Source organism: Pelodiscus sinensis, chromosome 24 (genome assembly GCF_052426305.1).
Source record: "Pelodiscus sinensis isolate ZL-2025 chromosome 24, ASM5242630v1, whole genome shotgun sequence".
Lineage (NCBI taxonomy): Eukaryota > Metazoa > Chordata > Testudines > Trionychidae > Pelodiscus > Pelodiscus sinensis.
The window spans coordinates 3,699,669-3,724,109 of record NC_143075.1 but is presented as its reverse complement, the minus strand read 5'-3'; the positions used below and the strand labels follow the sequence as shown (position 1 = coordinate 3,724,109).

The window sequence follows — 24,441 nt, the reverse complement described above, 5'->3', positions numbered from 1 at the left end:
GCTCTTCAGGGTTTGGCACAAAGAGGAGTTGAGTTGAGAAAAGAGAAAAGCTGCTGCACAACCACAGATAATTGCAACACCGACAAAGGGCGCACAGACAAATACAGGCCACGTAAATGGCTGTCCGCAGTGATATTCGCTTCTCCAACCTTCCAGTGTGACAGGTATCCTGTGAGACGTGGCGATTCTTTTCTCTCTCAGTAAGAAAGTGAATTCTTGTAAATTCTCTCATAATAAGTAATTTTCTGCACTTCATTGCAGGAAACAAGACTGTCCTGGCAAAGAGGCTTGTGTTTTCCCTTTCGTATACAGACCGTATCTACCTTATTACAGTAAGGCTGCTGCGAGGAAGCCGCTTTTTGCTGGAAAAAAAGCCAACTTCATTTTACAGCTCTCCGTATAGCAAGGGATTGTACTTCTGGCTATTGTGGGAATGTTTTTAATCTCGGTGTTGCTTGGTCTTCGGAGCTGTAAAATGCGCCGAGTTAATAAATCATCAAAACCAAGGACATAACCTTGATTCTTTGTGCACTATCAATACATGACTTAGTGCAATCATGAAATGGAACAACGGTGCCATTCATGGATTTCTGCATTAAAAAGCAGCAGATCTCTGCATTTTCAATGCTGTCTGCAAAGTGTCCCCTCTGACATGGGGATGTCAAATCAGTAGCCCTGGCAAGGATGCAGACGAGCATTTCCGGGCCATTGCCTACCCAATAGAGCCACACTCCAGGGATGCTTTTAGGCTTCAGTGAAACAGGTTCTTTGCAAATGGCCAGCAAGCTGGTGAGAATTTGTGTGTTGTGATGTGTCAAGGCCATTCGGTGGCCAGGATCCTAGTTAATAACATTTCCAGGTTACCAAAATCAGGTATTTCCAGTCATGTGGGCACACAGTATCTTAATTTGCCAGCTGCTGGGATTAACCCCTTCTCTGCCAGATAGGTTGCTGGCAGCTCTCCTGGGGTTCCACCTTCATCTTGCTGGAAACCCGTAGCTCATTGTGAAGGAAGATATTAGTCTTAGGCTATGTCTACCCTACACAGTTTTTTCAGAAAAATGGCCGTTTTTCCGAAAAAATCTCATGGAGCGTCCACACCTCAAGCACGTTTTTGCACCCACACAAAAAATCAAAAGAACAGAAGGGTTTTCCCAGCGTGGGTATTCCTCATTCGACAAGGAAGAACGCCTTTTTGTGAAAGAGCTCTTTCACCAAAAGGCACGTGTGGATGTGGAAGAGGGTTTTTTTGTGCAAAACGAGGAAAGAGGAAAAAGCACAGGTGCCCTGGTGGCCATTCTGTGCATAGCAACCGGAGTTTCCTTTGAGAGAGTGTCCATGCAGTCTGGACGCTCTCTTTCGCAAAAGCGCATCACTTTTTCGGTGCGTTTTTGCAGTGTGGACACTCTCTTGTGCAAGAAGTTTTGGCGGAAGATCTCTTCCAATAAAAGCTTCTTGCACAAGAAGCCTGCAGTCTAGACATAGCCTAAGAGCTGTCTCCCTCAAGGAAAAGAGCCTTCTTCTCTGGTTCTAGGCCTGCTATGGATCACATCATTAATATAAAGCGAGCAGAAAATGATTCCTTCATTAATTTCTGTTTGTTGCATCCCTCTAGGCATAGTCTGGGACTGCAGAAGTCATATGGAAGGTGTTTAAGGGTGTGACCTTCAAGCTTCTAAGAACATTTCACCCAAACCCCAATACAAAATACTCTTCCCCCCACCTATTTCCCTCCTGCTGTTCATCATAAATGCTACCCCTCGATTTGATTTAGTCCTTCTTCTGACTGCAACTTTCTTGGGGTACATCTGCACTGTGGACTAATGTCGAGTTAAGATACGCAACTTCAGCAATGTTAACTGCATAGCTGAAGTCAAAGTAGCTTAACTCGACTATTGGCGCGCTCTACACAGCAGGAAGTGGAAGGAAGAGCACTCTCCCTTCGACTTCCCCTACTCCTCGTGAAATGAGGGTTACAGGAGTTGGAGCAAGGACCACAGAGGTTGCAGGATCAGAGAATCTAGGGGGTGGGGGAAGCGGAAGCCCAGTGCGATGCGGGCAGGGGTGTGATCTGAGGCTCAGCTGGGATGGGGGTTAGGAGCCAGGAAGCCCTTTGCATGGCTCCATTGAGTTGGGGGCAGGGGCTGGAAGTCAGTGTGTGTCTCAGCTGGTCTGTGAGGGGGCTGGGAATTGGTGCGAGGTTCAGCTAGGCTGCACGAGAAGGGGGTGACTCAGCTGGGCTGAGGGGGTGGGAGCCAGGAAGCCTGGTGGGATGGCAGGGCAGGGAGTAGGCCCGGCAGCAGAGGGGCCTGAAATGACCTCCCCTGATCCAGCAAAATTCCTCATCTGGGACCACTTAGGTCCTGAGGTTGCTGGACCAAGCCGGGCCAACCTGTATTATAATGATGCCAACGGAGGTCCGGGTCCTGCTGACTCAATGTGACACAGGCACATCGTAAGAGACACTCCTGCCCTGAAGAGCACAGTCCTAATGGAAAAAGCAGGCACAGGAAAGCGCTGTGATCCCCCTTTTACCAAGGGGAAACTGAGGCCCAGGGAGGCTAAATGACTAGCCCAAGGTCACATGGAGCGTCGGCTGCAGAATAGAGAACTGACCCCAGATCTCTGAGTCCCATTCCAATGCTCCCAAGCATGAGGTCATCCTTCCTCCAACAAAGCACACGTAGCTGGCATTTCACGCTAGAGGTGGAAGATGACGGCTGGATAAGAAATGGACAGAGCCACCAGCCTTAATTCAGAGTGAACCCTGCTTATCTGCCCCTTGCAGAAGTTGGGTCCTTGTGCTGCACTGGGGCTCATTATACTCTCCCTAGGCCTGACAAGTCTGATACTGCCTTGGGGACCATGAGAGCACATAGCACATATGGGATTGAACTCCCAGGGAGTTTGGGCAGCTGTTCTGGGTCCTACCTATAAATTCTGCTTTCAGGCCAGTTTCATAGAATCTTAGAATCCTGGAACTGGAATGGACCTTGAGAGGCATCAAGTCCAGTCCCCTGCCTTCATGGCAGGACCAAGCACCATCTAGACCATCCCTGCCAGGTGTCTGTCCACCCTGCTCTTCAATATCTCCAGTGATGGAGATTCCACAACCTCCCTAGGCAATTTATTCCAGTGTTTAACCACCCTGACAGAAAGTTTTTCCAAATGTCCAACCTAAACATTATTATTATTCTTTTATTATATTAAACCTCCCTTGCTGCAATTTAAGCCCCTTGCTCCTTGTCCTGTCCTCGGAGATTAAGGAGAATTTTTTTCACCCTCCTCCTTGTAACAATGTTAGATACTTGAAAGCTGTTATCATGCCCTCTCTGTCTTCTCTTTTCCAGACTAAAATCCAGTTCTTTCAGTCTTCCCTCATAGGTCCATTTTTCTAGACTTTTAATCATTTTTGTTGCTCTTCTCTGGACCTTCTCCAACTTCTCCGCATCTTTCCTGAAATGCAGTGGCCAGAACTAGACAAAATACTCCCGTCGAAGCCTAATCAGGGCAGAGCTGAGCAAAAGAATGACTCCTCATGTTTGGAGAATCCTTATTTATTTAACCAGTTTGGTTTGGTAAGTTTCTATATGCCCCCAAACAGCAACTGTGCACGGGACTTTCATTGCACTTCTGAAGCAGCTCTCTAAATGGTTGGCTGCTGACCCAGACCTTGTGAGCTTGGAAACTGGGCTGAGAACTGAGTTTGACCAAACTTTCCAAGGAGTTTTTCTTGCTCCCACCCCAGCAGGGCATACAGCAATACCATTTGGCAACTCTGTCTGTATTCACCCCAGCCTAAAGCAGAAGCAGTCAGGATATTTAGGAATCTTCAAGCGCACCTCAATTTGGGTATGTCTACCCTAGCCCCCTAGTTCGAACGAGGGAGGCTAATGTAGGCATTCAAAGTTGCAAATCAAGCCCAGGATTTAAATATCCCGTGCTTGATTTGCATCTTCCCGGCCGGTCGCCATTTTTTAAATTTACAAGTCCGGACTACCTGCCCGCATCTAAATGCGGCAGGGACCTGGTAGTTGGAAATAAAGCCCTAGTTCAAATGACCTGTTATTCCTCCTGGAATGAGGTTTAACAGCTAGTTCAATTTAGGGCTTTAATTCGAACTACCATGTCCCTGCCACGTGTAGACGTGGGCAATTAGTCCGGACTTGTAAATTTCAAAAACTGTTGACCAGCCAGGAAGATGCAAATCAAGCGCGGGATATTTAAATCCTGGGCTTGATTTGCAACTTCGAATGCCTACATTAGCCTCCCTCGTTCAAACTAGGGGGCTAGTGTAGACATACCCTTTGAGTTTAGCTCTAATGAAGGCAAGCCTTGCCATGAGGCGAAGTCAGGTGCCAGACTGGGGGGGTGGGGGGAGGCCACTAGGACCCACAGTGTAGAAACTTGTGTCTGCTGCTGTTAGTTCTCCTTTATTGGGGTAGGTAGCAGAGCAGTCCCACGAGAGGAGTAGAACAGGAAGGAGGAAGAACTGAGACCTTTCAAAGTTTTGGCCCAGGCGAGGGCGGAATGGGGGTGCCATTTGATCTCCTTGCCCCAGGTGCCAAACTGTTGTGGGCCAGCCCTGGCTCTAGCAATGGGGTGCAGGCTTTACAGGATGGTTCTCCCATTCCCGACCCTGGATGAAGAGAGAGGAAGCATACGTTCTTGCCACCGACTGGCAGGGGAATAAAAAGCTTTGCCAGCAGAGAAGGCACAGAGCCGCTGCCGCAGAAGCACCGTCTTCAGGATGATATTGCTCCGGCACGAGCATGGAGTGGAGAGATTTGAAATTATTTGTTTCAAACTCTCCCAAATTTATTAGTTTAGCTGCATCAGCAGCAGACTCGAGTGTTGGACATGAAAGCACAGCTTTGGGCTTTTCAAGATAAGCAAAGAGTGCGGTTTGCCGAGAGCCTGAAATTACTGGCTCCTAAGTGCCAGCTTTCTACTTCCTCAAAGCAAATTGCTCTGTTTGGAAGAATTTAAAGAGGGACTTGCATATGGGGGAAGCTTTCAAGCATATCATTTAAAGCAGTACGCCAGGCACTTGGCTCTTCAGAGATACCTTGGTCTCTGTTCTGAATGAGGCACACGATCGTGTTTACACAGAGGGACTCTCCCTGTTACCTGTCTTGGAACCTGCAAGAAAGTTATACAGTATGAAGTTGGAATGACAAAACTGACACCAATTAAGGCTCCACTGCTCGATCTGGCAGAAAAAAAGGGGCCATCTGTGGAGGAATAAACTTTCCTCCATGCACAGCTAAGTGGAGACCAGCCAAGGTGATACAGGGAGAGACCAGCCATGCAAGAAGGATGTAACTGTCAAGCTTGGCAGCCTAAAATTAGGCACCAACAATCATATTCAGGCATCTACCCAGGTGGCTTGATTGTCACTGGTGCCAAGGACCCACAGATCATGTGGAAGGCAGGACAGGCTGTAAACCAGCGAGGTGCTGAGCTTTAAGCATCTATGTTTGGGTGTATTGGCCTTGGCAGCCAGGACAGCCCCTCTCTAGGTCCTTGGAACAGACAGCACGCACCTGTGCTTTCAGGGAGCAAACTGAGGCCCTGATCCTGTGCTTGGCTCCCTGTGACTGGCTAAGCAGAAGTTCTGCAGAAAAGGAGCTGGGGATGAGAGTGGATGAGAAGCTGGAGAGGAGTCAACAGTGGGCCCTTGCAGCCAAGCAGGCTAATGGCATAGTAGGCTGCATTAGGAGGAGCATTGCCAGCAGATCCAGAGAAGTGATTATTCCCCTTTATTCAGCGCTGGTGAGGCCACATCTGGAGTATTGTGTCCAGTTCTGGGCCCCCCACTATAGAAAGGACGTGGACACATTGGAGAGGGTCCAGTGGAGGGCGACCAAAATGATTCAGGGGCTGGAGCACATGACTTCTGAGGAGGGGCTGAGGGATTTGGGCTTGTTTAGTCTGCAGAAGAGCAGAGTGAGGGGGCATTCGAGAGCAGCCTTCAACTCCCTGAAGGGGGGTTCCAAAGAGGCTGGTGAGAGGCTGTTCTCAGTGGGGGCAGGTGGCAGGATGAGGAGCAATGGGCTCAAGTTGCAGCGAGGGAGGTCTAGGTTGGATGTTAGGAAAAACGATTTCCCTAGGAGGGCAGGGAAGCCCTGGGCTGGGTTCCCTAGGGAGGGGGTGGAATCTCCATCTTGAGAGGTTTTTATGTCTCAGCTTGACAAAGCCCTGGGCGGGTTGATTTAGTTGAGCTTGGTCCTGCTTTTCACTGGGGGTGGGACCTGATGACTCCTGAGGTCTCTTCCCGCCTTAGGATTCTATGATTCCATGGATGAGCAACCGCACCTGCATGGGGCCTCCTTGGTGAGACAGTCGGGCTCGGTCGAGGCAAACAGGCCCTGATGCTGCTGACCAGCCCGCATGGGCAAAGCCTGAGTCGATCCCTAAAGTCTGCAGTCGATTAAACGAGTCAAGATGTTTGGCCTCCATGCGGGATGTGGTGTGTCACTCAGTCCATGACCTGCAGAGGGCGGGGCTGCAGAATCCCTTCTCTCCACTCACAAGGATCTGCTCTGTGGCTCCGCATTGCTTCTGCCTTCTCCTGTGGATCGCAGTCTCCAGTGCATTATGGAACCTCCTGACCGCAGCCCCGGATGTTCATCAGCACAGGCCTTCGAGGACTGTGGCTTTTGAACGTCAGATTCATTCCTTTCTTTTCCCTGATCACCCACGTTTCTGACCAACAAGAGATTTACGCTTGAGTCAGACCCAACCCCTTCCCAATATTGCGCAATACTGATGTCTGTTTACATTCTGTCAGTGAATTAATCTCCAGGGCTGTGTCTACACTGGCCACTTATTCTGGAAAATCAGCCGCTTTTCCGGAATAACTTGCTAGCTGTCCACACTGGCCCCTTGAATTTCCGGAAAAGCACTGACGATCAAATGTAAAATTGGCAGTGTTTTTCCGGAAAAACTATGCTGCTCCCGTTCGGGCAAAAGTCCTTTTCTGGAAGACTGTTCCGGAAAAGGGCCAGTGTAGACAGCACAGATTTGTTTTCCGCAAAAAAAGCCCAGATCGCGAAAATGACGATCGGGGCTTTTTTGTGGAAAAGCGCGTCTAGATTGGCCACGGACGCTTTTCTGCAAAAAGTGCTTTTCCGGAAAAGCATCCTGCCAATCTAGACGCGCTTTTTCCAAAAATGCTTATAACAGAAAAGTTTTCCATTATAAGCATTTCCAGAAAAGGGTGCCAGTGTAGATGTAGCCCAGCTGCTGATCTTACTAAACCAGGTTATGGAGGGAAGTGTATTGTGGACCAGCCAGCGAGGCGAGAGGGATGCCATCCGGCCACACCACTGCCAATTTCAAGACTCGGTGGTTGCCAGGGTGATCCTGCTGGGGGAAATCTTGGAGCTAGGCCGTGGTGGGCAAAAGGGCCTCCGCAAGCCGGATCCAGCCCACCGAGCAAGTCGATCCAGCCTGTGGAAGCCCTGCTGCTTCCCTGCCCCCAGGCCCATCGGGGAGTGGGAACAGGGGGAAGTGCGCGAAACCTCCTTCCACCCTGGCCCGGCCCTACAAGGAGTGGGAGGAGACTTTGCATGGTCCCTCCGCCCCCAAGTCCTGATTGGCTTAGGGGCAGCAGGGGGACCATGCAAAGTCTCCTCCCACGATCAGGGGCCTGGGTACCTAGAGGGAATCGCCAGCCATTCAGAACAACTGGCGGTTCTCTCTGGGGGGGCAAAGACTGCACGCTCCCCCACCAATCAGGGTCTGTGGGTGGGGAAGCATGGAAGTGTCCTGGCCCCACCCCTTCTACCTGAGGCCCCGCCCCTTCCAGGGTGGCCCGGAGCCACTTCAAAAATTTCTGAAGGGGCCCCCAGTCAAAAATTATTGCCACACCCCAGGCTAGGCCGTAGCCTGGCCGAGTGAAGGTGGGTCGAGTGTTGAACAGGGATTCCCCTTGCAATGCAGACCCAGACTCTCCTGGGTGGCAGTTCTCCCCAGGACAGGCGGTTCGTACAAGGCGCAATATTTTCTCAGCCCTAATATTTCCCCTGTGGAAAACAGCCAGCCGGGCAGGGTGCGCTGCACACCGCAGCCAGGATAGGCCAGCGTTCCTGGGCTGAACCCCAGGCACAAGGCTCCCTCCCAAGATGAGCAATGGCATCCGTTCACATCCCAGTGCCAAGCTGTTCCTCCCACCCTCCTGGCACAGTGTGGATGGCTGCGGGAGAGCCAGGTGTAGCGGCAGCTCTGTCAGCGTGCAAGGAAGGGCAGCACGTGCCCCACCTCGTCCTGCTCCTTCGGGACGTCTCTCCGTCCTCTCCAGCTTGAGTCCCGGCAGGTGGTGGAGCTGGTACTGCCAGAGCTCGAGAGAGGAGCTGCCAAGCACTGGCAGCCCCTGAGATCTGCAACTGTAATCCCCTTCCCCCAGGACCCCCAGTGCAGGAGTCTACGCTCCGCACTTGGGACCAGGAATCCGAGCTGCAGGAATTTTGCTCCCTGATTAATTTATTCCTGATTTTTAATTCCAGAAATAAATCCCATGGCTCTGCCGTGGACTTGTTTGCAATGCAGCATGGATCCTGGATCACATCAGGGAACTGTGGCCTGTCTTCGGTGGTCCCTTTACTGTTTCCACCCATGTGCAGAATAAATTGTATTATATGCATTGAGGCATGTGTGGATGTGCACCACCAGTGGAAACACATGGGCCTCCTGCCAATCAGCCAGGAGGCATTGGAATCTATCCTGGTTGGCCACCCAAATGCACAGATGACAGGGAACCCTGCCACGCTTCTGTAACTGGCATGTCCAATCCACACGGGAAGGAAACATCGTGTGGAACCGTGGCACTGCCACTATTGGGCACACGGTGCCAAGGGGCCCGTAGCTGATTGTCCCTCTCTGCCAACTACTGGAGGCCCTTCCAGGGTGCCCAGAAAATATTTCTGGTGCCTGGAGTTAGCTCTGTGGAAGGAGCAGAGTGGCATATTTCACAGGCGTCAGCCCTCCCGTTCAGAGGCACCGTGCCCACCTCTGTCTCTCTCCGGCGGCGCTGACCTCAAACACTTCAGGCCGGTTCTCACCGAGACGGCTGCCAAACGTGTGTCAGAAATGATTAGTGTGGAGGAGAGGAGACGAACCTCCTTGGCTGACATCAGGGGACAGGTAAAGGAGAATGCGTCAAACCTTGGCCACGCCAGCCTGGCCGCCTGGGAGAGGGGTGAAGGGAGGAGGGGGCTTGCCAGCAAAGTCACCCCCACTCTCTCTGCTTTGCCACGTCCCACGCGCACCACGTTTCCCCCTCCACTCCATTCCGTGGTCCCTGGCTGTGTGAAGCAGGCCGAAGGCCAGGGCTTTCCTGCAGTGGTGCTGCTGCTTCTAAATAACGCCCCACTGGCCGGCCTGTGCCTAAAACTGCTGGAGCAACCCAGGCACCTTCCTGGGCCATCTTGTTCTCAAGCAAGACTATCCCTGCCGGACGTACTACCCCGTAGCCAGACCCCTCCGGGGGGCCTCCGCTGGCGTCCGTGGGACCATGCTGTGGACAAAGTGATTCCCATCAAGAAGAGCATCCGCTGGGGGAAGGTGAGTCCCCCTAGGGAGGTTGTCCTAGTGCTCCCCACGAGCGGACGCGCTCCCTCACTGCTGAAAACGAACCACTCCTCGAGGAAATAGCCATGGTCAGAGTCTAGGGCTAGGGCTTGCTGCTGTGTGCCCCCACTCTGGGCCCTGCACACCCCTCTGCCAGGCATTGCAGGGGCTCGCTGCCTCTGGAAGGGGTGTAAGTGGGTCAGGCTTCCCCTCATCCCCGGGGCAGGGATAGCCGCCGGTTGGAGGGCAGGGAGCAAAGGCTGCCGCAGTGGGTGCCCTGCGGGCGACCTGGGAAGACCCCCGGCTGTGATTCCCCTGCAGCTGCGGTGTGTGGCCATGGATGGCAGCCCGACGATGGGCACTGTGTGTCTCGCCTGGCCGTGGAAAAGTCCTTCTGACGGTTACTCCCCCATCTCTCCCTCCCCTCTGCTGTCTGTCACCTAGCTCCGGATTCCACCTGCCCACGCGGCCGGCTGGTCAGCCCCGTCACAATCCCCTTCCCCACCCACCCACTTTCTCTTAGAGTCCTTCTCTTCCCCCCATCTCTCTCCCTCCTTCCTTACCATCAAGTGAAAAGAAAAAGAACCTAATTAAAATCTAAATAGCAGGCTTGCAATTATCATAGTGCTTAATCCAAGATGTTGTGCCTTTGACGCACTATAATTTAATTTCACGTCTAATTATAAACGAGCAAGAAAGCCAATCTATTTTTTGATAAGAAAGATGTATTGCCAGAGATAATGTGTCACAGTCAGCCTGTCAAACGCGCTTCTCGGAGTGAAACTTTTCCAGCGACGGCTTTATTGGCGCTAGGGCCACTGGGACAGAGTCAGGTAACCTTTCCCGCTAGCCGCTGGCTGGGCAAGGCACACGGCTGCCGTGCTTGCAGCGACGTGTGTACACAAATGTTTGCAGGGGTGGCCTGCGTGGAAAGAAAAGTGAGTGAATGTGGGCTCCTCGTGCCAGGGACTGAGCGCTAGAAAGGCTGGGGAGGGGGGATGATACAAAACGTCCTTGACGCCAATTCCCTTTTCTAAAAAAATTGAAATTTAAAATTTGATGAAAAATGTCTTAGAAACTCCCACAATCGGGCCAGCTGGGTGAGACACGTGGAATCGATGCCCCGGAGGAAGCCGTTTGTTTCCCCCATTTTCGCTGCAATTCAGAGTTCTGGGAAAAAAACCTTTGAAATATCGAGCTCCTCTAATTACCAAGCAGCAGCTCTGACAACATGCACACACGCCCTGCCCGGCATCTCTCCCATGGGCTGCAGTGCCCACTGCTTTTCCTTTCCCCAGAGCGCGGACACAGCTCTGCCGGTGAGCCTGGCTCTTGCCATGTAGCGATCCCCCCAAAGCCCCAGGTAGCGATCCCCCCAAAGCCCCAGGTAGTTGCCCTCTCCCCATGGCCGCTCCAGAACCCACCGCACTTCCCTTCCGTCGGGACGTCCCTTCTCCTGCCTTACTAGCGCCTGAGCTAGGTCCATCCAGGAGGCGGCTGGTGCTGGCGCGGTGGCGGGTGGCCCAGGACTTAGGGGGTGGCCTAAGGCCTCAGCAGGTCAGGCTGTATAACCTAGCTTAGAATTTGACCCCATGTGCCTCTCCGCTCCACTCTTGTTACCTTCCTTTCCCGCGGCATGCAACGCCTGCCTTCGGCGTGTTGAGCAATATGTCCCTCCGCCTGCTGGGAACGTGTTCCGAAGAGCTCTCCTTGCTCCCGTCTGCTAGCCGTTAAGATGTAAGAGCTGGTGCTCATTGGCACGCCGGGGTCCTGGGCGAGGCCTGGGGGCTGCACCGGGCTCCCAGAAGGGGCAAGGCCTCAGCGGAAGGGGCGGGGAGCCCTCTCCACTTTCCCTTCTTCCCCAGCCCTGAGAGCCACCCTCCTCTTTGCAGCAGTTTAAAGAGCCCTTTGAATCACTGGGAAACAGGCCATTGGTTCGCAGTTGGCACGCCCGCCAACAGGGGAGGGGAACAATACGGGCAAACTCTAACGGCAGCAGCCACTCCTGTGGTTCTCTTCTTCGCCATCTTGCGCACCTGACCAAGGGGCTTCCAGGCCAATCTGAGAGCTCACAGCATGGATCCCAACCAATGTTCCTTCTAATTTTTTCCATCCAAGTGCAGAATAAATTTTGTTATGTGTGCTGAGGAATGTATAGATGGGCACCACCAGTAGAAACACATGCTGCTGGCTGTGGGTATTGTGGGCACTCTGCTAATCAGCTGGGTAGCACTTGAATCTCTCCTGGGGGTCCGCCCAAGTGCTCAGCTTCTAGGGAGCCCTGGTCCAGTTGCTGGTGGATGCATTAAGCCAATGTCAGCTTGTCTCCTGTCCATAGCCCTCCCGCCCCCGGAAAGCAAAGTCAGCTCAGATCCCGGTTCCACCTTTTCCTCTGGTTCCCTCGGAAAGTTTGATGCAAATTTGTGTGAGAAATACCTGACGAAGCCAGAGAGACACTGTCCGATCCAAGAGCCATTCCCACACAACCCCTTCATATTAATAATTCATGGTGATTAATCATGTCTGCCCTTTGACCATGGATGACTGTCTCCGCCACCCGGCACTGTGCTGTCCAAGCAGGGAGGGTCTCTAAGCAATCTCCAACCAACCGCTAAGCTCTTGCAGAGCCAGTGGGTGCAACCCTCTCCACCCGAGAGAGCAGGCGCACGGAATGGAACGGCTACATGGCGGCTCAGGGGCAGAAGCTGGCACAGAACCCTGGTCTCCTTCTCTAACCTCCTCGCACACTATGCACCAAGGTAGCAATCCCCCTAAAGCCCCAGGTGGTTGCCTTGCTCGTGGCTTGGGGGTGGGAGCTGCAGACGTCTCCGCCGGGCAGCAGAGCCCCCGTTGCTAGTGCTGAGCAGCAGAACGGCGTGTTACCCAGACAACCAGAACTCCTACACGCTGCTACTTATTCTGGAAGTCGTTTTACCTTCTCGGCTGTCGCGGAACCCTACGGTGAGTGGGAGTCTCATAAGATTCCCTTCTACCAGGCGATGAGGCTCCTCCCCTCATGAGGGGAGTCATTAGGCAACTGAACAGTTTGCCTGGCTGGCCAAATATCCCTAAGGGTACGTCTACACTGCACGCTTGTTTCAAAATGAGCTACTCTGGAAGAAACACTCTGAAATAGCTCATGGACTCAATGACCTCTCAAGGTCCCTTCCAGTTCTATTGTTCTAGGAAATAGCATGTCTACGCTACAGGGAAGCCTCAAGATTAGTCCAAGGCAGGCTCCCCTAATGTGGACGTGCCACCTCAATTTAGAGGCACTGGGGAGTGATGACTTCGAAGGGCTCTGGGGAGGAGCTATTTCGAAATAGCAGCACTGGACTGTCCACACTACTGCTGTTCCAAAATAGCTATTTCGGAATAAGCGTTATTCCTCGTCCGTTATTTTCAATTTATTTCAAAACAATGGAATTGCTGTGTGGACACTTGCATTGTTATTTTGGAATAATGGCCGTTAATCCGAAATGACGCTCCTGTGTAGATTCACCCTATGGCTATGTCTAGATTCCATCCCTCTTTCGACAGAGGGATGTAAATTTCAAAAGTGCAAATGAAGCGGGGATTTAAATACCCCATGCTTCATTTGCATAATCATGTCATGGCGCTCATTTTTTGACTTCCTGCAGTGTAGACAGCACCAAAACCTCATTTTTTGAGGTTTACAGGATCTTTCAAAAAAGCCTGCCGTTTTCAAAAGAACCGTGTCTAGACCGTGGTTTTACTTTCGAAATGGCGCTTGTTCGAAAGAGCGCCATAACACGATTGAAAGTGTACAAATGAAGCACGGGATATTTAAATCCCCACTTCATTTACAAAGTGCCTAATCTACATCCCTCTGTCGAAAGAGGGATGTAATCGAGACACAGCCTAAGAGAGCAGGCCCCTGACCAGACTGCAAAATGGGAGGCTAATTGGGATGTTCACATAAAACAGGGTCAGAGGTCAGCAGTGCATGGCGTGTGCTAGGCCCTGACAGCCTCCAGGAAGACCTGGTTTCTGCCCATGGGAGTTTGCATGCTGTGGGGCAGGATTGTGCCTGGGACTGATGCAATGAACCGAGTGAGTATTTCTGCTGTGCCGGGGCTGGTTTCCTTTGCATTCTTCTGTGAATTTTTGCTAAGACTCCTTGAAACAGCAAACACACATTCGCAACCCCTCTCCAGGCTGCCTGCATCCTCTTCTGTCTGTGTCTAACCCACACACCTATTGTGTGGGGTTCCCAGTCCCATGGAGTGGCACTTAGATCACTTTGGGTACGTCTACATTACAGAGAAGATCGAAACTGCTGCTGTCGATCTTCTAGGGTTCGAATTAGCGGGTGTAGTGAAGACATACTAATTTGAAGTGAGAGGGGCACTCTGGTTGATGCTGGTAGTTCTGCTTCCATGGGGAGTAAGGGAAGTCGAAGGGAGAGTGTTCTCCCTTTGACTTCCTGCAGTGTGGACAGCGTTAAAAGCCCAGATTGCCTGGGTGCTGTCTTTCGAAAAAGCGGATCACTTTTTTGAAAGTCTTGTGGCAGTCTAGATGATCTCTTTCGAAAGAGGCTTGTAGTCTAGACGTACCTTAACAGAGCTCAAGTTGTTTTTCTTAATTCAGCCTTATGCCATAGTGTAGATATCAGAGAATCCTAGAATTCCAGGACTGGAAGAGATCCCAGGAGGTCATCAAGTCCACCCTCTGCCCAAAACAGGACCAATCCCAACTAAATCAACCCAAAAACTTAAAAAACAACAAATGGTCTGGTAGCACTTTAAAGACTAACAACACATGCAGATGGGATCATGAGCTTTCGTGGGTGCAGCCCACTTCTTCAGACGACTGAAGTGTTGGAGGTCCAGAACCAAGAATAAATAAGGGAAAGAGGAGAAGAGGGGGGAAGGGAAAAAAATCAACCCAGCCAGGGCTTGGTCAAGCCGAGACTTAAACACCTCTAGGGATGGAGAGTCCATCCCCTTCCTAGGGAACCCAGCCCAGTGCTTCCCCGCCTGCCTAGAGAAATAGTTTTTCCTAATATCCAACCTAGACCTCCCCCTCTGCTACTTGAGCCCATTGCTCCTCGTTCTGTCATCTGCTCTCGCTGAGAACAGCCTCTCTCCATCCTCTTTGGAACCCCCCTTCAGCAAGTTGAAGGGCCTTAGCTGAGAGCCAGCTGGCTTTTAGCTCAAACGGTAGAGGCTTGTGCTCAGAGGTCACAGGTTCCAGTCCACCTGTTGGTTTTACAAGAGGGGCTCATCTGGGATTTCAGCTGGGCCTCTACAGTTTGGGAAACAAAAGACAGGACTATGCAGCACTTTAAAGACTAACGAGATGGTTTATTAGGTGATGAGCTAATAGTCCCCTCTTTTGTTTCAGCAAGACCAGACTAACACGGCTACATCTCTATTACAGTTTGGGTAGCGCTTCCTCAGCTAGGGGGAGTACGTAACCCACACACCTCCTGGGTGTGGCTGGTTCACCGCTAGCACCAATGTTCTTTCTAATGTGTTCTGCCCGGGTGTGCAACAAATTTTATGTGCACCACCAGGAGAAATACAAACCCAGCTGTGGGCTTGCTGCTAATCAGGTGGGCAATGCTGGAATCTCTCCTGAGCAGCTGCACGAGCAACCCGCTTGCAGTGACCACTGGTGTCGGCTGTTCTGGGGTCTGGTATGCTGCATGCTCAGACTGGCATGTTGGCTGGGCTTGGACCTAGCTAATAGTTTGGAGTGCTACATCTACACTGCAGGCTTTTTGCACAAGAACTGTTTTGCACAAGAGTTCATGCAGAAAAGTACTTGTGCAAGAGTGCATCCACACTGCCATGTGCTTTTGCGCAAAAGCGTCCATAGCAGTGTGGACGCTCTCTTGCACAAGAAAGCTCTGATGACCAGTTTAGATATAGGGGTTTCTTGCGCAAGAAGCCCTCTGTTCTGATGCCTTACTGTAAATTTACTTGTGCAAGAACGAATGCGCAGTGTAGACACCCCGCAAGTTTTTGCACAAGAACAGCTGTTCTTGCGCAAGACGCCTGCAGTGTAGACGTAGCCCTGTTCTTAGAGGCTGTGAAACCAAAGCCACCGAGCGTTTGGGTGGGCCATTGGGAGGCTCAGGCACTACAACTGAAGTGAGGACACAGTCCAATTGTGGCTGAAATGGGCTTTACGCTCATCATGTGGAGGCTACTAACAGAAGTGTGTTCTTCCCATCCTGTTGTTCTTCTTGAGAAACAGCCGGCGAGTGACTGGGGGGGTGTTTGTGTACACAGGCCATAAAAATACATTTCCTACCATGGGTAAGTTGTCAGGGAAGGCAGACTTCATCTCTCATTCCTTGCGAGGAAAAATTCCAAATCCTATTAAAAAGTTAGACAAAGCCTGAAATGGAGTCTGACATGACATTCGAATGACAGCAGGGCTCGGAATATTATTAAGGTGGATCCATGTTTAATGCTCTCATTGGAAAATTGAATTCCTGGCTTCTAACCAGCTGAGAGGGGGTGCTACCTACGGAGCCACTAGCATGCAGCGCATGGGAAATAGAATACAATTACTTTCACATCGCCGGGATGGTAAAAACCGAGGCTTTGAAAATCTAGCAGGGGGCCATCCTGCAGGTTCCACTCCAGAGCACAAATCCCATAAAAGAGAATGAGGAATGAAATAACAGAGCTGAACTTTTCTAATAATAAAAAAGGCCCCTGGCCGGCTGCCCCATCACGTGCCGTGAGATAAACCCCTCTCGGAACACGGCCGCTTCGTTCAGAGAGCGTGAGGGAGGCTGCTGGGTGCCCGTCCATGCCCTGAACGCTCTCAGACCACCAGGAGTCAGATTCCTTCATGGAAAACCCAGAGAAAAACCAATCAAATGGAAAGCGAGTGCTGGGGAATATTGAGACCCATAGAACAGGCTCCAACTCAGCATCGGGGACACACAATGGGATGAGAAAGGAATTCGATCTCTCCTGTCCACTCTGTCCTTGGCTTCTCTCCAGTCAAGGGGCATCTAGGGCCTGTTGGACAGGGGGCTTGGCCATAGGTCTGCAAGGAGGTGTACAGAGCGATGTAGCTCCTGTGGCGTGATCTGCCAGACTGCCCAATGATGCTATCCGCTTGGCTTGCCGCTGGCTCGAGCTCGGCTCACGCCAGTGACTTGGAGGGGGAAGGCTGCACCTGCCATTCCGGAGTCTGCCAGAGGTGGACTATAGTTATCGCACTGAAGCCCCTCGGTGGTGTGGCCGCTCCCGTTGCCTTTGCTAAGGCGCTGAGCGATTGTAATCACCCTGCTCCTCATGCTTCCCATCTCCGCTCTGCCCTCCCATCCTCCACCCGTCCAAGCCAAGCGCCTTGCCTCTCGTCTAGACGTTTTCATTGTTCCACTGCCTGTGCTGTGGTAACGCCCTCCTCTCTGCTTTCCCAGCGGGCCTAGGGCCAGGGACACGTAAGGCTGCAGGGGTCCGGAGAGGCCACCTAGTCCAGCCCCCTGCAGAGAGCCAGGACCAAGTAAACCTACACAAAGGAGCCGACAGCCAGCATGGGCCCTGAGACAAGGTGTGAGGGGCCCTGGCTCCATGCTGGTAGTCAACCCATAGTGCTGCCCAGACTGCGGCACCCCCTTCCCCAGCCCTCAGAGCCGCACGGAGCAGCACTCTAGAGGCTATTTAAAGGAGCTTGGGGCTCAGTAGCAGCAGCCTGGATTTCCAGGACCCTTTGAGTCTCCAGGTCCCAGGGCAGATGTCCCATCCCTCCCTCCCCTGATTGGTGGGCTGGGACCTAGACCCTCCCTGACAAGCGTTTGTTCAACCTGTTCTTAAACATCCCCAACGGCCGCGGTTCCACAGCCTCCCTTCCATGCCGGTTCCAGAGCTTACCTGGCCTTTGAGGCAGGGCGCTGCCAGCTTTGCACCCCTGGAGACAGCCCCTTACTTTCTCCATGCTGCCTTTCTGCACAGGATGCTCTCCGGGTGCCCCTCAGCAAAGCAACCCCCCCCCCCCCCGCCGTCTTTCTTCCGCTGCGACGCCTACACGAAACCTGCTGACCCGTGTTGTCCAGATGGGGAGAGAGGGTTTATTGCTTGAAACACAAAGCAATACGAAGAGGATTTGGATTTTGGAATGGCCATGGGTATCTTTATGATCCCATTTTTTGTTACCTATGAGGTCCCCTCTTTATGTTTGTGCCGTTCATCGTACCTCATCTTCAATTCAGTTGTAGGATTGCGGGGATAGGGACAGTGTCTTTCTACACGATGGCTGTTTTGTCAAGGGACGCTCACGTCTTCTTACATAGCGGCACAAGTGAGGTTATAGGGTCATAGAATCCCAGGGCTGGAAGAGACCTCAGGAGTCATCGAGTCCAGCCCCCTCCCCAAAGCAGGACCAATCCCAATGAAACCATCCCAGCCAGAGCTTTGTCAAGCCGGGACTTAAACACCTCTAGGGATGGAGATTCCACCCCCTCCCTAGGGAACCCATCCCAGAGCTTCCCCACCCGCCTAGGGGAGTAAATGAAGGAAGGGAAAAGTCAGCCACAGACAATCAGAGACACATTCCACCACCCGTGTAAAAAGCTACCACTCTGCCGTGGGCCAGATTTTCTATATCACACCCTCCTCTGCTTTGATGAAGTGGGGTTTGCCCGCAAAAGCTCATGATACTATGTAGTTTTGTGAGTTTCTAAGGTGCCACAGGGTGTTGTTTTTTAAGTTACAGATTAACACCGCCATCCCGCTGAGACTCCATTCGTTGTCCTTGCAAACAGAGCAGGTCAAAAAAACTCATTTAAACCTTTTGTCTTCTTGAAATGTTCCCGTAATTCAATAGAAAAACTGGATGTTGCACCCCCCTACCTCTACCCCCGGTGAATTCAGTTTGTATTGCATCATTCACTAAGGGCTGGTCTACACTACAGAGAAGATCGACCCTCTGGAGAAAATGGAACAAATCTGTGTAAGGAAATGAGGGAAATACAAAGTATATGGCATTGCTCAGCCAAGCAGGTCAGCTTAGTAAATTAACTCCAGTGATAGCGGCTCTGTTTGAAGCACAGGCCGCCTGATTCATAATAATTGGCTTACGCATATAGAGCTTAGGCTGCTGTGGATTCCTAAATTTTCATTCCATGCACTTTAAGAAAAATAGAAACCTCCTTAGAACATGGCCAGGTCCCTGGCCTGTTTTGTGCTAACTGTCTACCTCTCAGCTCATGCCAGAGCTGATCATTGGGTATGTCCAGTCAGCGGGATGTAGTTCCTCTAGTCTTCGGTCCTGTCTGGCTCTGTGTCAGGTCATAACATTCAGCCCCCTGGAGGAGCAGTGTGAAAAGGAAACCCCGTCTCGTATTTCAGGCTTGCATTAACACAGAAAGGACCAGAGAAGTGACTCGTCAGGGCCAATTTCCTACATGTTGTGGACAAGAGCAGTCGAAGGGCAAAAATGGGGATCCCATAAGGAAGCTAAACTTATTGTTAATATACTGTCATGTTGTTTTAAAGCTGGGCATTGGAACTGTACTTGTGTAACTGGCGCACTGTAGCCTTGGCATTTAGCTTGGCACTCTGGCAACACTGTCTCTGGCATAGCTGTGGTATTTGCATTTTGAATGGAGTCAGGTACGTACCCCGATCTACAATGCTGTTATGCCAATTTCACTACTGCTGACAGAACAGTTCCTGATTTTCAGCAGAACAAGGTTTCATTTCCTTGCAGGGTATGGTAGTTTGCTTCTGGCTTTATTGGCTGATCTGGGATTGTATTTAATTAATGTGGAATGTCAAGTTTAGATTGGGAGCTTGTGAGAATGCTCTGTGTGTGTGTGTGTGTGTATAATGTCAAGTTTACTTTGGGAGTGAGAATGCTCTGTGTGGGTGTGTCTAGACTACAGGGTTTTGTCTACAAAGGGGATTTTTGTCGACAAAACTATACCTGCATCTACACTACCGCCGAGTTCTGTCGACGTAACACCGACAGAACTCAGCATTTTTGTCTACGGTGGTAAACCTCATTCTATGAGGAATAATGCCTTTTGTCGACAGATTTCTGTCGACAGAAGGCGTTATTGCATCTACACTGTCCTTTGCGTCTACACTCTCATGTCAACAAAGTGGCTTGCTTTGTTCACAGAACTGGATGTAGTCTAGACGCTCTTTGTCAATAAAAGCTTTGTCGACACTATCTATCGACAAAGCCTCTGTCAACAAAAGCCTGTAGTCTAGATGTACTCTCTCTCTGTCTCTGTGTGTGTGTGTGTGTGTGTGTGTGTGTGTGTGTGAGAGAGAGAGAGAGAGAGAGAGAATTTCATCTTTCTGTATCGACAAAGCCTCTGTCAACAAAAGCCTGTAGTCTAGATGTACTCTCTCTCTGTCTCTGTGTGTGTGTGTGTGTGTGTGTGTGTGTGTGTGTGTGTGTGTGTGTGTGTGTGTGTGTGTGTGTGTGTGTGTGAGAGAGAGAGAGAGAGAGAGAGAGAGAGAATTTCATCTTTCTGGATGCAAAAAAGTTAATTGATTGTACCTGGATATATTTTCTGTCTTTGAATTCAGAAAACTCTTGCTGCTAGCCATCTAATTCAATTCTCTCATCTACTTACTTCTAGTGGGCAGGGATCCCACGTAGATAAATAGGAAGGAAATGCTGGAAAAGGTTTTTTTGCTTCATTTAGAAAAAAATTAATTTGATATGGAAAACCTTCATTTCAGATGCAAATTGAAAATATATGAATTAATAGATAAACAACATGTTTAAAAGCAGGGAAGAGAATGAAAATGACGCCTGTTGACGGCTTCTGGGGTGAATCTGTACCTTGCTCACTAATTACACAGAAAGCCGAGGGAGACATCTTACCCGCAAGTGGAATGTTTATTCTTTAGAACTACAGAGGCAACCCCAAATTTGCAATGTGTTCCATGCAAGCAGCAGAACGTACCCTGGAAGTCAGGCCCAGGTGTGTGTGCAGACTGTGGTTACGTCTAGACTGCATCCCTCTGTCGACAGAGGGACGCAAATCAAGCACGTCGAAATTGATAATGAAGCAGGGATTTAAATATCCCACGCTTCATTAGCATAAACATGGCCGCTGCTTTTTTTTTTTCAAATGGAGCTTTCTCGAAAAAGAAACAGCAGTCTAGACACGGATCTGTCAAAAATAAACCCTTTTTTGACAGATCCTGTATGCCTCAAAAAATGAGGTTTACGGGATCTGTCAAAAAAGGGTTTATTTCCGACAGATCAGCGTCTAGACTGCTGTTTTTTTTTTTTTTTTTTTTTTGCTCGAAAAGCTCCATTTCAAAGAAAAGTGGCAGCCATGTTTATGCTAATGAGGCTCAGGATATTTAAATCCCTGCTTCATTAGCAATTTCGACGTGCCTAGTCTACATCTCTCTGTTGACAGAGAAGTGTAGTCTAGACATAGCCCATGGCATGCAGCATCTAGGCTTCATGGGTAGTTTTGTCTTAATAAAATCAAGCTTTTTTATGCCTGGATTAGTATTTTCTAGTTTAATGTCATTAAACATGAATCCCATTCTCACTCAGGCCTAGACTGGAAATGCTTCTATTCCACTGGAAATGCTTCTATTCCACTGGAGTTAGCTTTCAGTTTGTAAATAGACTAAACACTGGGGCTGTGTCTACACTGGGCCACTTATTCCGGAAAAGCAGCCGCTTTTCCGGAATAAGCTGCGAGCTGTCCACACTGACCACTTGAATTTCCGGAAAATCAGTGACGATTTACTGTAAGAAATCAGCTGCTTTTCCGGAAAAACTATGCTGCTCCCGCTCGGGCAAAAGTCCTTTTTCCGGAAAACTGTTCCGGAAAAGGGCCAGTGTAGACAGCACAGTAGTCTTTTCCGCAAAAAAGCCCCGATCGCGAAAATGATGATCGGGGCTTTTTTCCGGAAAAGCGCGTCTACATTGGCCACAGACGCTTTTCCGGAAAAAGGGCTTTTCCGGAAAAGCATCCTGCCAATGTAGACGCTCTTTTTCCAGAAATACTTATAACGGAAAACTGTTCCATTTTAAGCATTTCCGGAAAAAGGTGCCAGTGTAGACACAGCCTGGGAGTAAGGATATCGGCAATATGCTGCATCTAGCTAATCCACAGCTCAGCTAGGAATGCTCGTTCGGAAACGGACACTGAGCGTATTGCTAAGGACTTCTCATAGCAGCAGCCAGCCTTGAGTCATTCGAAGCACAGCAGTCATTTATGCCTGTTTCATGCCCCGCCTTATGAAATATTTAGGTCAAAATTTCAAAACTGCGCCTTGATTTTGGCTGCCCCAAGTTTGGGGGTTCAAACTAAGGCGCCTTGTGGTCATGTCTGAAAATGTTACTCTTTGTACCTAGCCGAGGGGAGGGGATGCTCTTTCGACACTCTAGAAGTCATTGTCATGGTGTTTCTTCTGGTCTGGTTATCAGATTTTTCTTCCCAACTTGGGTAAACCTGCTGTGCTGTGCTAATAAGAGACACACACTTTGCGTTCTAATCTGTTACATAAATCATTTTCTTTCTCTTTTTCTAATACAGTTCGATGTCTGTCCACAGGTCAGGTTGCCCGGTAGGAAGCCATGCTTGGATATTAATAGCCATGTTTCAACTAGCCATGGATTTCACCATCTGTGAATCTGTAGCCCAAGGCCAAGGTTTTAGGCTGTTCCAAAGGCCTTCTCACTGGCATAGATTGTCCCATAGCCCTTTGTGGAGTTTTAAAAACGGACAGCAGCTGAGGATTCCTGGCCCTTTTTGGAACCCTGTTTCTTCTCACCCTGAGCGATCTCATGGGCAAGTACAAACATATAACTCCAAAAGGCCACACAAAGCCACAGACCGGCTAGCAGGCCTCCTTTACAAAAGCATGCCGTCCAAGCACTCCGCGCCTGCAAAACCAGCCCCTTCTCCCGCGGATGGGAGCAGCAGGAGAACAGAGCAGCAGACGCATTTGAAAAGGGGGAAAAGGCACCTCCGAGGAAGCAGTTTGGATCACAGAGACGGCAGGCCCACCACAGTGCCTGAAGTAATTGTATGGGGCCCCACTGGGGAAGAGGACTCCGTGGAAACCAGTACGTTCCCTGGGAATTACGACACCACCACAACTTCCGCTTTACAAACCAGAACGACAACTGTGGCCACCACCACCACCACCACTTCCACCACTGTACAGTCCAAGGGGTTCACAGCATCACCTGTCCCAGGGGTTAACACACACAAGAACAACCCTGGCCGGATTAGCACAACAGAGCCCTACACAAGCCACAAGAGCAATGGAAAACAAGCCCGTCCACCTAAGATACCAGGAGAGACTTCAGGTATTTTCTGTCTGTTTCTCGGTGTTTGTTTTAACGGTTTAACCGGGCCCAGTAAGAGCAAAGAACCTATCACAGAGGGGCGGTGTGTCGTATGTGATGGGTACCAATGAGGAGACAGTAGTATGAGCCAATGCCACAGTATGAGCAAGGTGCAGTATATGATGGCATCTTCATATTGGGTTTGCTTTGCCAGGCTGCAATCACTGTTAAGGAGTAATGGAAGAGAACATCATAGTATAATGTCCAGGTTTCAAAATAATTAAGCAATGTTCAATTAGGGGATGGTGGGTGAACTGCTTGTGATAAAATGAAAAAAAAAATGACGTGAAGTTTGAAATTCAGATTGAACATTTTTTTGCAATTTGCAAAACATTTGTATTATTTTCTTATTGTGTTTCAATTTGCTTCTATCTTCTCTGGTTTCCCAGTGACTATCACGGTATTTTTGGCCTGACCCAAAACAGGAAAGACTATCACAACAAGATTTGCAGCTTGGTTTTGCAAACTCAAGGAGCATCCAGACCGAAGGGTGTTTATCAGAAAAAAATATTTTGCTGCTCTTATAATTTCTTTCTGTTTCCTTTCATACAATGAGTCACTAAGATACATGCTGTAGTTGCTAGCTGTGAACCGCAGACAAAATCAATATGCAAGTTTTAACAATCCCTGAAAAGTGTAATAATAATCAGTGTATTAACGTGGCTCAGTATAATATGCAAACAACATTGTCTGTTAGCATTTCAGCTGTGGTACTTGTAGAAAAAAAACAATGAGTTTGGTTTTCGCTATTTGTTCCCTAATTTAAATGGAACTTTTCACTACACAGAAGTATTCAGCAATTCCTGCTGAAGTTGGTCTCATAATTGTTTTCTGCCTTACAATAGCACTTATTTCTCATGCAGATTGGATGCAAAGGTTACATGAGTATGATTTGACGTGGGAGAATACTGCTAAAGAAATCACAACCCTTTGTTTCAGTTAGAGCTACCAATTCCTTTCAGTTCTATTCAGGATTCTTATTTGTCCTCCCCAAACATGTGTTGAGCGAGCTTGTGTTGGCAAGAGTGTTCGCAGTGAGCATGCTGCAAGTATCCATGTTGTGAGACATGTGCGTGGATATTGATGGTAAATGTCTCAGGGCCATCTCAGAAGTTCTTTTTGGCCTTGAGAATAGAAACAACCTCTCCTGACTTAGGCGATCAGACACACCGAGTTCTGAATGCTCAAATGAAACAGTCACACCGAGCAATCCATGGGCTGAAACATTTTCACTTTACCACATTAAGTGTGCAGATCTGCAAAATATCCATGACACATTTCTGACTAGAGTCAGGGAATCAATCCTTCATTAAACTGTTCACCGTGACTACTCTATCCAGTATCATGCGGATTCACCAGCAGAGTTTTCCATTGAGCCTCTGTGACCTTATACAAGTTGGTTTATGCTTAGAGTGCAATGTAGGATTTCTAATGCTCCCTGTTTGCCTCAACAGCACGGACAGTGTATGATATTCAGAATAAAACCAACCCATCTGCGCAGCACCTTAGATTGCCCAGGGTCCCTGAGAAAGCTACTAA

At 49.8% G+C, this 24,441-nt stretch overlaps 1 protein-coding gene across 2 annotated transcripts in view; it reads left to right on the top strand.

The window, feature by feature from the left end:
• The window catches only part of AJAP1 (adherens junctions associated protein 1), a 146,825-nt gene that overhangs the window by 39,616 nt on the left and 82,768 nt on the right, over positions 1-24,441 (top strand). For both annotated transcript variants that reach the window (XM_075906276.2, XM_075906275.2), the window contains exon 2: positions 22,103-22,863. In XM_075906276.2, the coding sequence (XP_075762391.2) occupies positions 22,103-22,863 (761 nt within the window). The remainder of the gene's footprint in view (positions 1-22,102; positions 22,864-24,441) is intronic.